The sequence below is a fragment of the Fukomys damarensis genome, unplaced genomic scaffold, assembly GCF_012274545.1.
Source record: "Fukomys damarensis isolate Sample0158 unplaced genomic scaffold, DMR_v1.0_HiC HiC_scaffold_16, whole genome shotgun sequence".
Classification (NCBI taxonomy): domain Eukaryota; kingdom Metazoa; phylum Chordata; class Mammalia; order Rodentia; family Bathyergidae; genus Fukomys; species Fukomys damarensis.
Genome location: NW_022900928.1, coordinates 11,694,250 through 11,709,462, shown reverse-complemented (window position 1 = coordinate 11,709,462; position 15,213 = coordinate 11,694,250). Strand labels below are relative to the sequence as shown.

The 15,213-nt window shown below is 57.7% G+C and overlaps 1 protein-coding gene across 9 annotated transcripts in view; it reads right to left on the bottom strand.

The window, feature by feature from the left end:
- Positions 1–981: 981 nt before the first annotated feature.
- Positions 982–15,213, bottom strand: part of Ptpn5 (protein tyrosine phosphatase non-receptor type 5) — a 56,852-nt gene continuing 42,620 nt past the window's right edge. For 7 of the 9 annotated variants that reach the window (XM_010615114.1, XM_010615113.1, XM_010615119.1 and 4 more), the window contains 12 exons: positions 13,833–14,026; positions 13,190–13,297; positions 12,863–12,946; positions 12,195–12,436; positions 10,941–11,130; positions 9,282–9,366; positions 5,814–5,893; positions 5,548–5,685; positions 4,956–5,066; positions 2,587–2,747; positions 2,386–2,499; positions 982–2,052 (listed from right to left, as the gene is read on the bottom strand). In XM_010615114.1, the coding sequence (XP_010613416.1) occupies positions 1,959–2,052; positions 2,386–2,499; positions 2,587–2,747; positions 4,956–5,066; positions 5,548–5,685; positions 5,814–5,893; positions 9,282–9,366; positions 10,941–11,130; positions 12,195–12,436; positions 12,863–12,946; positions 13,190–13,297; positions 13,833–14,026 (1,601 nt within the window). In that variant the 3' untranslated portion in view covers positions 982–1,958. Of the gene's footprint in view, positions 2,053–2,385; positions 2,500–2,586; positions 2,748–4,955; positions 5,067–5,547; positions 5,686–5,813; positions 5,894–9,281; positions 9,367–10,940; positions 11,131–12,194; positions 12,437–12,862; positions 12,947–13,189; positions 13,298–13,832; positions 14,027–14,203; positions 15,035–15,213 lie in introns of those variants that run through there. The other 2 variants (XM_010615118.3, XM_010615116.3) reach the window with 2 other exon arrangements.

Here is a 15,213-nt window from a genome sequence, read left to right as displayed (position 1 = left end):
GGGAGTTGGGGGTGGCAGGACCGGGGTGTCGGGGTGGGAAGCAAGCTGCTAGGTCCGGGCTGAAGGAAATCCTGGGGCCCAGGAGTACTTTTTCTGTGCCTTTGAGGTAGAGGTTGCGCTGCTCGTTGCTGCTGTGTGGGACTTGTGAGCGCACATGCGCATCAAGGACTGGGAGCAAATGCCACAGGCCTTCTGTTCTCCTGGGACTGGGAAGGGGTGCGCTGGGTAGGGAGGGGGTCTGCTGCCTGGCACAAGTGCAGGGCACAATTCACACTGTACATGTGGTGCAGGCACAGTCTATGCAGCCTTACAGGACCACCCTGGGGAGGGAGAGGGAAATGCGAGCATGTCGCTGCCTTCCTTCTCTGCAGCCGTCTCTGTAATCTGGGTAGAAGGCCCATTCTGCACAGCGTGCCGAGGGTGGCTGGAGCGCATGCCCCTTTCTCCAGGGCCCCACCTGAATGTCAGCCAGCCCCGTTCTTTTGTTTGTTTGCAGCACACCCTGCACGCCTGGACCCTTGACCAATCCACCCAAGGTTCTGGTACCCTGTAGGGACCTGCTGGCCGGCCAGCAGCACTGCCCTGCAGTGACCTCCCATCTGCTATCAGTTGTGTCACAGCTACTTTTGCTCTATTCCAGGAGTCAGGGGATTAAAACAAAGTAGGAGAGTGCGGGATGGCTTAGCAACCGGGAGGGGTGACTTTCAGCCCTGGTCTTACAAGGGAAATGACTGGACCTTCTGACCGCACTGGGGGCTTCCCATTGCTGTCTCTGAGGCTCTCACTATCTGGGCGGGCTGGGGTGTCTGTGTGAGAATTCTGAAGAAGGGAATTTGGCTTTGGACTTGCGTCATACCCAGAATCTCCACAAGGGGAGCCAGTGAGCATGAGGGCCAGGCTGTGGGGCGGGGTCCCAAAGCCTTGGGCAGGGAGGCAGAAAGCAGAGTGGGGAGGTAAATCACACAGACCCAGGAGGCTAGATTTGCTCAAAATGCTCTGTTTATTGCTCTATTCAATGACCACGAGCGAATTATAAAAAGACACCCAATGTCTCTGTCTGTCGTGGAATAAAGTCAGCAGTAAAAACACGTGGCTCCAAGGTAACACATGTTGCTGAAGAGTCATGCATGCCCTGCTGAAGGGCTCTCAACACACGCGCGGACACGGGAACACACGCAGAGCGACACGCAGCAGACTCTTGGGAGGCCATTCCCACGGTGACGCAGGAAGATGCGTCACACAGATCAGATCCGGGGCTGAGTCCCCACCCCGCCCCCTCCCACCCCCACAGGGCGCAGAGCCTCTGGGTCCCACCCCCACCTGTCCCCTTCCTCTCCCACACCTCCCAAAGGCACCTCACACCCCGAGGCCATCTGGGCTGTGATGCCCACCCTAACCCAGAGACTGCCCAGCTGGGAGCTCCCTGTCCCTGGCCTCCAGGTCCTCTGCGGCCCCGCCCTCTACGTCCCAATTAAGGTCCCAATTAAGGGAACAAACTGCAGCCTGCTTTCTGGGGGAAGTGGGGTGGGGGACCCGAGGCAGGCACTTCTGCCTGGGCTGCCAGGGGCTGGAGCTCAGCCCCTTTTCCTGGGCCGAGGAGACACAGTGTCCGGTACAGAGAGCAGAGATGAGTGGACGGACAATACGCTGTGGCAGGACACTCAAGAGCGCGGCATGGAAATGTTCTGGACCAAGTAGCAGTGGAACCGTCGTTAAAACTGAGGCCCCAGGGCTGCACGGCGGCGCGGGTCAGGCCCCGGGGCCCCAGGCCTGGCCTGGCACATCCCTCCCCTGCCCTCCCCGAGTCCCCGTATGTACAGTAGGAAGAGCTATGCTGGGGTAGGGGCCAGGCCAGGCTGACCGAGGAGGGAGCACACTGAGAGGGGAGGAGAGGGGCAGGATGGGGAGCAGGCCAGGAACCTCGGCAGGGCCCGGAGGGCCTGGGAGGAGGAGCGCGGTCACTCTGGGGCCTGGCGGGACAGCTGCTTCTCATAGAGGCTCATGACGTGGTGCACGAACTGGTACTGCTCACATGTCTGGATCATGCCACCCCTGCCCAGCAGAGACGCGTGGTGGGGACGGGTTGCAGGAGGGGCCCCAGACCCAAGAGCGCCAGTCACCCGGAGACACACCGGGGGCCTTTTCCTTGTGCAGCGTGGAAACCACCCTGGCCAGCCCCTGCCCTGTTCCTCTTGCCTGGGACACCGACTGTGTGTCCTGTCACTCCCAGCCTATCCGTCCACCGGAAGAGGAACTGTCTGGACCCTGCCCCTTTGCCGGCCACCACGCTGCTCATCTGCCTGTCGGTCGTGCCTGTGCATCATCTGCCCCTCGCCCGGCGCACACATCAGACACCCCCTGCTGCCACCCCCACCACGCGCTGACCTGTCTTGCCGGAGCTGGCACGTGGTCTTCAGGATGTCCACCACGCCCTCATGCCGCAGCTGCTGGCAGCAGATGCTGGTGGCGATGAAGCAGCCGGTCCTCCCAATCCCTGCGCTGAGGACCGTGGGGGAGGACGGGTGAGGGGCAGGGCGGCCCAGGGGCTGGGGGCCCGGCCCGGCCTGGGGGGCTGGGAGAACCCACCTGCAGTGCACGATGATGGGGGCGCAGTGGGGCCCCTCCTGCTGGGCTGCCTCCTCCACCTCCCGCACCAGGTGGAGGAGTGGAGGTGCCCGGTCTGGGGTCTTCTGGTCGGGCCAGGATGTGAACCAGTAGTGCTTCAGGCCTCGTTCTTCAGCCCCACTCTGCCCAGGAGACAGAGGCCCAGCCCAGAGACATGTGAATGTGTGCAGCCCACAAACCCGACACAGACGGGCCCAGGGAGGAAGTCACAGTGCGACCCTTCAGTGCCCCCACCCGCACCCCACTGCCCGGTGCGGGAGGCACCGAGCCAGCCGGCATCTCGGTGGCCTGCTCCTAGGTTCTGTCTCAACATCTCCAGGGCCATCCAAGGCCAGAAGCCCCTTTTCCAATTTACTGTTTTCCAGGTTCCTTATCTTGACAAATGTCCCCATGGTCCCTTTGTCACCAGACCTAGAGCCCTGGGACTCTTTCCCCCACCTGTGCTTCACCTGCCCTATGCGACCGTCCCCACTGTTACCTCCTCTCCACCACTGCCCTCGCTGTGGACTCCATCTTCTCTCGGCTGCGTTGCGCTCCCTCCTCCTCCTGACCAGCCCAGACCCACCGCAGTTGGGATGCTCTGTCCCGCACAATTCTCCTTGATGCCCCCTAACAACCTTTGTGTCCTTCCACCCCCCAATCCATATGTTCAAACCTAAGTCCCACTGTGTGTTTGAGGGTACAGTGTGACTTGGACTTCCCAGCCTCCAGAACTGGGAGAAATCAGTCTGCTGTCTTTAAACTGCTCTGTCTCCTGGTATTGGTCAGAGCAGCCTGAATTGAGACTCCCTTCTGAGGATCTCACTGCACTTGGAATAAAACCCACTCTCCCAGTCCCTAGCCTGGCAAATAGCATGCTGGGAGCAGCATCTACTCTTCCAGGAACATCTGCTGCTGCGTCCTTTTGCTTAAACTCCTGTGCTCTACTTGGTAGCAATAGAATGTCTGCAGTACAGTGCGTGCATGTAACACACGCGCACACACACACACACACACACACACACACACACACACTGCATCACAGAGCTGTTGCATCACATAGGCGCCCCTGATCAAGGCCCACTCATCTTTTCAGGCCCCATTCAGCACCATGATGTCCAGGAAGCTCTCCCGGAGCATGGCAGCTGGCAGAGTATCTATCTTCTGTAGCCTCGCCTAGCTCTAGCTCAGTACTTACCATCTTACAGGCACTTCCGGGTGGGAGAATTCAGGCTTTGGACAGCTGTGCACCTGGTACCCAACTCAGAATCAGGCCCAAGGCTGGTGCTTGTTGGCATTTTATGGACAAAAGCAAACACCCTCAACCTCCAAGATGCCTTGGTTCTTCCACTAACCGGCCCTACAGCATTGCAAGTCGAACATCCCTGGCCGCAGCCTCTTTCCTGGGCATTTCTAGGTGGGAAGCAGGTTCCTAGGCTACCCAGCTGTGACTGCTACCACAGCCTCCCTGGCTCCGCAGGCCCTCCAGAAAGACTGGATCTTAGCGCTGCGCAGATGGGTGCTGGCCTAGCATCCTATCCAGTGAGAGAGGGGGCAGCTCAGAGCTTTAGGTCACAGGCCTTGAACTCATTTTGCTGGAGCTGAACTCTGTGGCTGTTTTCATCAGTGCACATTGCAACCTGTCTGTAGATAAGGCTTCAGGTCCTGGTGCTTGGTTCAGCTTTTCCACAGTTCGGAGTTATTCCAACGGACTCCACCCTTCTCCAATTCAGAGCAGAAAGAGAACCTACTAATTTCTCTGATACCAAAGGAACAATCTCTTCTGTTATGCTATCCTGGAAGAAGCACAACTTCAGGGTGGGAGGATACCTCCCCCCACTCTTCTGGGCTGTTCTCAATTGCTCATACTGTGCGTCTTCCTTTTCTTGCCATTTTCTGCAATCACAGCCTCCCTGTGCAACCCCAAAGCAGCAAGAAGTGCCTGCTCTCTGGTGGACATGTTGGGCACTACAGAGTAGAAGCCCAGTGTCCCTGCTAGACTGGACCCCAAAGTCATAAGGACCCTTCAGTAATAAGGGCAGTGCTGGAAGCTGCTGACCCAGACATTCCTGGCCTTGGCAGTACCTGACACAGAGCTACAAGACACTGTGAGTGGCAGCGTAGACAGTGAGTCCAACGGCATTAGAGGCAACGCTGGTTTGGGAAACGCAACTGGCACTTTGGCCTCTGGCCCCCATGTCCATGCACCTGTCACCCTGCTCGTCAGTGAATTCTGGGAGTGACACTGGCCTGTTTCAGCTACAGTGGACTTCCGGTCTCTGTGGAGACCCCAGTGGAGACCCTATCCCCACCTTCCAGCCCAGCCCAGCCCAGCCAGCGCCGGGCCTCACCCTGAGGGAGATGAGCCGCAGCCGGTAATCCTCGGTGTGAACGACCTTCTGCACGATGATCTCCACGCCGTCGTACACCACCTGCTCCTCTGGCCAGTACTCAGTGCATTTCTGTAGGGCCCAGGTGAGGCTGGGACACACCCCATTCCCCCATCCTCCCCAACACCCCCTCCCGGAGCTGGGGCGGGAAACAGAAGGGCAACACGTTGGCTGTCAGTGTTGGGTTCAAACCTCAGTTTTATGACTTGTAAAGTTACTTTTCTGAGCCTCGGTTTCCCCGTCTGGAATTTGGAAATAGTGCTCATTTGAAAGACTTTTATGGGGACTCAATGACATGGGCCATTATGAGTGTAGACACAGCCAGTGTTAGTCCAGTGGCCTGGGAGGAGCAGGACTCCTTCCCGCTTGAGACCATGGGCACTGGAGGGGGACAGGCCAGCTCGAGGCTCTGCCTCCGACCGGGCAGCCCTGAGCAGAAGACAACCTCCCAGAGCCTCACATCTCCTCCTCTTGACAGGAGAGTGAATGCTGCCAGGCCCATAGAGTGTGGGGCGTAAAGCAGCAGCTCTGGGCAGCGGTGCTGGAGTCCTACCTCGTTCATCTCCTCGATGTTGGTGATCATGACAATGATAGGCGTGTGCTCCTGCCACACCATGCGCCAGAAGTCGGCCACCGTGCTGACAATGGGGCCCTGCGTGGCGATGTACACCTTCTCCTCCCCACGGTAACCCTGCGACCGATCAAGTCCACAGGGTCAGGGTCAGAGGCAGGGCTCCCGGGGCCGACAGAAGCCAGGCCGGTTTAGGGCCAAGCCTGGAGGATGGATCACGGGGACCCTGCAGGGATGAGTCTACGTACCCGGATGTAGTTGGCGTTGATGTAGCTACTCAGAGGGTCCTCAGGGTCTGGTGAGGTCAGACACACTCTGCTGTGGGGATCTGGGGTTGGAGGAGACAGGTGAGGCTGGGAGCTGGGTCCACTCATGCAGTTCCCACTTTCATGGCCATCCCAGAGCACCTGCATTTTTTTCTGAGACCTTAGTGCTTCTTCCTTCCCCTGCTCAGAAGCAAAGCACTGATCTGTCCCTGATCCATGCAGGCAGGCGAAGAGGGAGAAGGAGCGAGAGGCCCCGCGTCTCACCTCTGTGGCGTCAGTGCCTGCCCCTCTGCCTGTGTCCCAGGTTTCCCTGTGCTCACTCATCTCGTGTCTGGAGTGGGAAGAGCCAGCCAAGAAAGGAGTGAGCCAGGGACAGGCCCCGAACAGCAGGCAGCAGCTAGAGTTTGAGAGTGCAGCGTCACACTGCGTCTGTGTCACCTTGTAAAACACAGGGCCTTTCGAAGCCTTAATTTTCTGATCTGTAAAACAGGGTAAAAACCATTCTCTTCCGGGGCTCTATAAACTCTGAAGTACTCTACGAATAGAAACTGTGGCAGATTTACGGGATGGACAGTTGAAAGACAGACGAAAGGGCGAAGCCATCCACGTCTGAAATGAGACAGCGGGGTCCTTGCGGCACCGACTCACACCCACAAAGGTTTCCCAATCTTTCCCCACGTCAGACCCCACAGGAATGGATTCCCATAGCACCTTGTTCCTCCTGGGGTAGAACTGTTCCAGCCAAAGCCTCGCCTCGTGACTGTCAGGCGGAGAGGCCGTGACTGGGAAGGAGACACTCTGGGGGGTGGGCAGGGACCTGCCTGGGTCCTGGTCCTGCTCGGCTTTAGCCCTTCTCTGCGCCCCACTTTCTCTACCGTGACCAGGAGGGAGGGCCGGACTAACGGTGCTTCCAGTGTGCATATTCTGGGGCTCTCGAAGGCAGGGAAGATGTCAGTAAGTCGACAACTCCAAGCCATAGAACTTGGCTTCAAATGACCCAGGAGAACTGAGTAACTCAGTGGTATTTTAGAATGTCCGCCTGGGCCATTCCTCTTCCTGTTCCTTCTCTGTAAACTGGGGATACTCCTTCTGGGACGACTTCACGTACCTGTTTTTATTTTTTGAGACAGGGTCTTGCTATGTATTCCAGGATGCTGTTGAACTCACTATGAAGCCCAGCCTGGCCTCAAACTCAGGGTGATCCTTCTGCCTCAGCCTCCTAAGTGCTGGGATTATTGGTGTGTGCTGCCACGCTCAGCTGAAGCTCACTTATCTTACAATGGTGAAGGGTTACCGTGAATACGGAGCCCTGAGACCAGCGATGTGGCCAGTGCGTGGCAAACATGGTGGAGCGGGCAGCTGCCTTTGCTGTCGCTGACCTTTTGCCATAGTGAACGAGTACCAAGGACGCCCCCTGGTGGGGCAAAGGGAGGTGAGGGGCATGAGCTGCCCTTTCCAGTCCTTATGTGAGGGATGCAGATATTAGGGAACCGTAGAGGCGGCGGGAACCATTGTCTGCCAAGTCCTGACCGAGTACAGAGTGTCGGGCGCTGTGTTCGTGAGGATGCTGCTCGCCCCAAAGCAGGCCTGGTGTGGGGCAGGCAGTCCAGTAGTGTGTGCAACAGGGGCCCGGGACTTGGCTTGGCAGCTGGGCTTCCTGGAGGAGGTGGCACTGGGCTGGCTTAGAGAGGTGACATGGGCAGTCCTAAGAAGAGTGACCCAACCAGATCTCTGTTTGGCATCTACTGGGGACAGTGGTGGGCAGGATGGAGAGATTGTGGGAGTCGGGAGATTACTAGGGCGGCTCAAGTAATCAGAGTCGCGGGCGCAGGGCTGCCCTGCCTGGCACCACTCTGGGGGCATTTCCGTCGGTGTAGCACGGCACCCCCTGGAACCGGGCAGCACGGAAGCCTGAACCCCCAAAGTCATTCTGCATCGAGGATGGAGGGGGAGCTATACTGAGAGGCCCTATTCACACATTCACTCGTGCCCTTGGATAGGTGCAGGCTGCTGCCGTGTGCCGGGCGCTGTTTCGGCGCTTGGGACCCAGCGGGGAAGGAGCAGGATTCGTTCTGTGTCCTGTCTTCATTGCTGCCCCCTCTGACACTGCCTGACCACACAACGATCTGTCACTAGGCCGGGAGCAATGCGTGTAGCGCCTGTGTGGCATTCATGTCCAAATTCTTGTTCCCTGGGGCTGGGGCTCAGGTAACGTGTCAGATGAACTCGAGCAGCAACCTCACCACGGGCTGGATCCGGAGTGGCCTCTGCTAAGCCTGACCTGCCTTCTGTCCCCAATCCCGGTCTCTGAAGACAGAGGCCGGACTTGTGGCACAGACGAGATTCTCTGTTGGGCGTGGGGACCTGGACGCGCAAGGCAGCGCTGCAAGTGGCTCGAGCCTGTCAGTGGGGCCCACGTGGGGCACAGCCTGACTGTCCTGGCCGCTTGGAGAAGCCAGCAAAGCCCTGGCTAGGTTCTGGGGTAGCGGGGCCCCTCCCTCCAGGTGGAGCTGGGAAGGGGAGGGCAAGATGAGGGAAGAGGTGAGCCGCACTGAATAATGCATCCTGGCCTTAAATGGTGCTTTGTTTAACCGGAACTACCTAGAGACTGTGTAACCATAGCAACCACAAGTCGATATTTTAAAAGTTAAAAATAAGTCGTGACATCTTACATGTTGTTGGAGATGCTGGTGGCAAAACTGCTTTTTTTAAAGCCACGCTACTCAACAAACCGAGTGGAGTAGGTTTTTGGGGATTCTCTTCTAACAAGTTAACCCCCGCCACGTTAGCCCTTGAAGTCTGAGGCCAGACAAGGCAGGGGTAGCAGGCCGTCAGGGGACTGATGGAAGTTCCCTGAAAATGACACCACAGGGATGAGATGGGAACATTGGGTCATCTGGCCTAACTGCCCTCAATGGAGAAAAACCCTGCAGGCCTTGCAGGGACAGTTCATACAGTCTCACTAGAATACACCGAGTGACAGGGAGCTCACCACCTGTCAAGGCAGCTCATTCGCCTGTGGGGTGGCTCTGCCTGCTGGAGGACTGGCAATTTGATCCAACCGAACACAGGTGGACAAAAGCGCTTGCCTTTGGGCTCACAGAGGCCCAGGTTGGAAACAGCTCTATCCTTCCTGTTTGACTGTAGGTACAACACTTAACCTCCCTGAGCCTTACGTTTCTCTCCTGAAGATCTGCCCACTCGCAAGAGAGAAGGCTGCAGATACATGTTTCAGGGCAAGCCCCTCTCTTTGGGTATCCACAGAACCTAGCACAGCACCTGGCAGGGAAGGCAAGGATCCAGGCAGGCTGTGTGACCACATGGACTGACCCCTGCCCTCCTCTGTCACCTGCCCTCCTCCCATCACCCTTGGCGGCCCACTCTGGGCTGAAGGTTGTGTCCCATGCACAGGTCCCCCGCCCCTGCCCTGGGCAGCGAGAGAGTACTCACTGGGAAGGATGGTTCTGTACCGGTTCTTCCGAACCAGCCCAGGGATGTCGTACTCTTTCGGATCCACGAAGTTCATGGGGATTTCCTGCAGGGGGAGGACCCAGGGTATGAGCAGGTACGGACTGGCCTTCAAAGACGTCCAAAGCCAGGGGCTACTTCTTGCTCCCTGCTTCTCTTCCAGGGGCTGGCTTGAGAGCATGCGTTCGGGTGACCGCCATCTACCAGTAAAGGAGGCGGCACCCACGAAGCATTTTGAATAGCGCCTGGCGTGTGCTGAGTGCATCATAGTATGATTACTGCGTATGTAGGGCCAGCACGGCGCACATAGATTCAATCCATGGATGGGGAATGAAGGAGAACCAGACAAAACGTGACTTGGTAACCACTGCGACTCCTGGCACCTCCTGCTCCTCCACACTCCCCTCCACTCTGTGCACACTGTTTAGTACCTGCCTGCACACGTCTCATATTAGCCGTTACGTTTGGGGTGCTACATGGACCTTGTAAAGTGCGGCTGATAGTACCTTCTAAGGTCACTGTGGAGAAAAGGAAGAAAACACTTGCGCAAAACTGCCTGTGGTGGGTGCTCAGGCCAGGCTCTTTCCTGTCGGGCAGAATCTACGATAATGTACCGGGCAGAAAGGGGCGTACAGGACTCCAGCTCTTTCTTCTCGGGAGGTGACGGTGGTTGGGGCCTGCAGCAGCAGCTTGGCCCGGGTGGGAGAGGATGGTTTTCCAGAGGCATCAGGGAGGAAACGAGGCGAGGAGGAGGGTATGGGAGGAGGGAGGCAGAGGCAGGCCGGCCTGGCAACAAGCGGACAGACCCTGCAGGCTGCGGGTGCGGCGTGAGGCTGGAGAAGGAGGCCGGGGCCAGACCCACTCAGGCAGGGCTGGCAGGCTTCTTCTGTAGGCGGTGCCAAGCTCCAGGAACATTTAGCAATGAGTCTGAGGGGACAGTGGGTGACCTGCCTGGCTGCTGAGTCTGACCGGGGAAGTGGGTTTTCGAGCTGTGGCCTCTTCCTTCCTCCTCCCTAGGCTTCCTGCCAAGAAAGAAGGATGGGGGTGCCCTCGATGTGTCAGGAAGTTTATCTGATTCTGAGACCGGATATCAGAAAGCTTGCTCTTGCCACATACTGATGATCCGCAATCCAAACCCATGCTTTCAGGACAACAAAGGGGACGACAGTCTCCTAGGTGCTAGCTGTCATGCACCTAGCTGCAGGATGGGATTAGGAGCGAAGCTAGGACCAGGGGTAGCAGCAGGGAGGTTGCTGGAGAGATGCCAAGAAGACAAGTGATCCTTGGTGATGCTGGGCAGAGGAGGGAGGGGACAGAGTGGGGAGAGAAGGCTTCTAGAACTCCAGAGCACGTCCTGGCCGTGGCCCTGGCCCTGGCAACTCCACTGCACACTGACTCCATGTGATCATCCCTCTCAGCCTTACGGCAGCCCTATCGCTTTCACCCCATTTTCCAGATGAGGAAAGCGAGGCTCCGAGGCGAAGCCGCTTGCTCATGATGGTGGGAGAGCTGATAACAAGGTGACATTGGTCTACTCCAGACGCTAAGTCTGGGCACCGTACCCTGTCACCTGGCTGCGTGGCCGAGTGCCATGTGTGGAAAGGTGTGCCCAGGGTGGGGGGCTGGCTCAGAGGGACTCACAAAGAACTCGGCCTGCAGCAGGAAAGGGTCCAGGGCCTTTTCGTGCAGCTCCTCAGCTCGCAGGATGCGGGAGGCGCTGAGCAGGTACTCGTGGGCCAGCTCTTCTCGAGGTGACACGAGGTAGCCAAAGCCCTCTTCATTGCAGCCCGGGGTGCACATGTCCAGGGTCAGGGAGACGTTGGAGCCCCGCCTGGAAGGCCCAGGGGAGAGGAAGTGAGACTCTGGCAAGGAGATGCTTCCCTGGGGACTTTGGGTGTGGACAGAGGCGGCAGGGCAAGAGGGTTCGCTGGGGAGGGGACCCTCACATCAGGAGCACAGTCTAAGCCCCGAGGCACAGGCCTCCCATGGTGAGGATTTAGGGCTCCAGGTCAAAGCAAGCCCAACATAGCTCCTTCGCCTCTCCTGGGCCATTGCTGGGGCCTGTTCTCCTGGACCCCAGGCAGCCCACAGAGGAGACGGAGACGCAGGGCAGAAAAGCAGGTTTCCAGCCAAGAGGACAGGACGGCTCCAGACCTCTGCACACAGTTCTGGCCTGGCAGTCCTGGGGGGAGGCTGCCAATGGGTTAGGACATCTCATGCAGCAGAGGCAGGGCCACCCCACTCCAGGGAAGGAGGGGTTCCAGGGGCAACACGGCAGCAGCGAGGACATCTACACTGGACAAACTACGACCTGTCTAAAATCATAGACTAGGAAGGGCCTGCATTATGCAGGTAGGGAAGCTTGAGTTCTCACAGGGGACAAGAATTGCCCAGGTTCTCAGAGAAAGAGGGTGGGAGAGCTGCCTTCTCATGCAGTGCTCTTTCTGTAACATCAGGTAGCTAACTCAGCCTGATACGATCTGCGTTACCCAGGTAGGCTCTGAGAAGAGGGCTGTCTACACCTCCCCGAGTGTGCTCCGTGGAACACACAAGACTAGAAAAGCAGGGTCCTGTGGCCAAATGGCTTTGGGAAATGCCACATGCTCTCCCCTCGCTGATTTACAATGAACACAGGTGTGCTAAAGGTCCTAAGAAGATCCTACCATGAGGAAACCTACCCACACCTCCTAGAGTCCAAGAGAGCACTGCACACACCTCTGGGCGTGCTGGGACAGGATCTGTCTGTGTTCCCCTTGGGCCCCTGTGCTCTTCATCTATGGCCCAAAGGACACGCATCTACACTGGCTAAGCCGCGAGGCGAGCTCTGTCCTGGGCACCTGGAGTCAGACAGAGCCCGAGGGCCCACGGTGCCCACCCCTCCGCCACCCCTCCCACCTCTCCTGCAGACCCATGGACTTGACGGTCAGCGAGGTGGGGTCAGCCTCGGGCTTGATGTCCATCACGCAGTCAAACACAGGCGTCTCGGGCACAGGGTCCAGGTCCAGGAAGTCATCCTCCACCTTGCCCTCCATCCACTCTGAATAGGTGAAGGAGGGCTGGCGGCTCACGGACTGGCGCCTGTCCTCCGGGGGCAGCGGGGAGGGGGCCTCTGGGGGGCCCTTCAGGACGTGCCACACCTGGTTGGGAGCACAGGGATTTGGGGACCACGGATTCTACAGCTTCAAGCCCTCTGATCCTCTGAGTCCCTGGAGCTGCCGGCGAGCCACTGCTGCTTGCCTAGGTGGGAGCTCAGCCCCCGCTCCCCCTCTGGCCATGCCCCTCCCCAACCCTCAGTCTCTTGTGGATTCAGGCTTTCATGGTGGGGCCTGGGGCTTCTCCCTGCCTCACAGCCTCTCCCCAGCCCCGATCACTTCCACCAAATCTTTAGAAAGCAGGAGTGTGTCATCCCAGGCTGGGCGCACTGGTGGAAGGAGACAGATACTTGTCCTTACCCTACCCAGAACCCAGGCTGTTTAGCTTGCAGGTCATACACAGGCAGGCAGGAAGTGGGACCTCGGGGGCAGAGGAGGAAAGCACTGAGGCCGGGTCAGGAGGATGCTTACCAAGATGGTGATGAGGACCAGGCCCACAGACAGGGAGACCAGCAGCAGACAGGGGATGTCCCAGGTCTCTGTGCCCAGCGAGGCCTGGAGGATACCAGATAACAGGTCAGGGTGGTGGCAGGGGCAGACAGAGTTCTCATCTATTTCAAGGGCAACAAAACAGAGGCTCCAAAAGCTGCATCCCAGGTCTGGGGTGGGCAGCAGGCAGAAGAATACCAGGGGCTCAGAAGTGTCCTGGGCTCAGAGAAACCGAAGCTAGGGTTGGGGTGAATGGGACCGGAGGCCCCCGAGTGGTCCCGACCCTGGGGTTCCCCGGAGCTTACTCACCGTGGGTCCCAGCTGTGTCAGCAGTGTGAGCGAGGTGCAGAAGAGATCTGTGGCATTCTGCAACCAGATGTGGCCATAGCCGCTGAACCAGAGCACCCCGCAGGCAAGCTGGGGCAGTCAGGGGGAGTGGGCTGAGTTTAGAGCCCGGGCTCCCTGCCCCCATATATTCACCTTCAGCCTCAGCCTGGGAGCCTCTCGGGTCCAGAATGGGCAGCTAAGGGGAGGGCTCAGCTGCCATGTACCCAGAGGAGGCCCCAGGACTCTTCCTGGAGAAAAGCCGACTAATGGTAGCCACAATAAAGCCCTTCCAGGGGGACATCACAGGTACACACATGCGAAGGGAAGTCTACCAAAATGGCCTCCACAGACAGGAAGTCCACAGGATCCGTGAGTCAAGGGTTAGGGGCCCTCTGTTCTTGATTCTTGGGTTAGGGAAGACAGGGTCTGAGGAGCTTTGCTACTGAGACTGTAGCTCAGAATTCCAACCCACCTCTTACACCAGTCTTGAGGACTTGGAGTCACTGAGGACAAGAAGGCTCCTCATCCCTCTGCCTGCCCAGGTGGCCATCTTGGGGAGGAAGTGGAAGGCCGTCCCTCAACCCACCCTCTCTCCAGGCCCTTAGGAGGCCTGTGACATCCTTACCAGAAACTGTGAGGCAGCGAACAGGCACAGGCTGCTCCTGACAGTGAGGGAGTGGCTCCCATTGCCTTGAGGTGGCGGTTTCTGAGCAGGCTCTGAGGGTGGAGAGGGTGGTGGGGGTGGTGGCATCTCTCTCTTTGTGTCAGGGACCCTTTCGGCCTCGTCCAGTGCCTCCATCACTACCGGCTGGGGAAGACCTGTGGAAGGCGGGACACGCGGCTGGTGACCCTGGGCCCTGCTCATGCATGGGGCTCTGCCGACCCACAGCGGACAGCTCCTTTTGGGGTTGCTGTGGCTTCCTCTCAATTTGGGATCAGTCAGCGTGGCTCCACTTCCAGCAGTCACCCTCGATTAGCAAAGCAATATTCACCTACCTTCGTCAGAAAGAGCTGAGTGTGGGTGGACAAATTATTTCTCTTTTATTTCTCCAGTAACAGAGTTAAAATGGCAGGAGGTTTTTCAGAGTTAATATCGTTGTATTTACGCAGTTCATTCTTTTCCATTTCTTAAGGAGACAAAAAACAACCACCTCAAACTCAATTAATAAAGAAGGGGAGGGGGACGAAAGACAGCGTAACAAGGCCGTGACCCTGAACAACCCACCCACGTCTGCCCTCTGCATTGTTTTTTTGTGATCTGTGCCCTGGCTGAGGGTAGAAGCTACAGTCTTGAGCAGACTGCAGCCACGTGCCCCCAACAACTTGCGAGCGAGTGGGGACACAATGCAAGGGAGTGGGGACACCCAGGCTGACGTGGAGGATAATCTTGGTATTGCAGAATTGATACCCGATGTCTGGGGTCCAGTTCTGGTTGTTCTTAGCCTGTGTGACCTCAGCAGTCACTCCCTCTCTGAGCCTCAGTTTCTCCACCTAGAAAATGGGGGCTGGGCTCAACCTCTGGTTTTCTAACTGTGTTTTATAGAGCCCACGTTTTCTCAAGTGCCCAGGGAATGTCACAAGTGCACCGAGTCCCTCTGCCTGTGCCTCAAGTGTGGAAGCTCTGCTGTAGCCGTCCACCCAGGCTGGGTTTCTGCTAGATTATTTCAACAGAGTTCCTCTACTAACACATCTGAACACCATGGGCTTAGATTTGAGCCTTCAGCTACTGGGGATTCAGCGGCATTTACCCGGCCAGTCCCAGGTGTGGGAAATCCCCACCCAAATTCAGGTTCTAGTTTATCATCAAGAAATAAGGGGGTTCTGCTGCGTGCCTTGCAGGCTCAAGGACCTGAGTTCGATCCCTGGTACCAAAAGAAAAAAAGAACTAAGGGGCTAGGGCCGGGGATTTAGCTCAGCAGTTCCACCTCCTGCCTCTCTCAAGCGCAAGGTCCCAAGTTTGATCCCCGGTACAAAAAAAAAAAAAAAAAAAAAAAAAACAAAAGGGG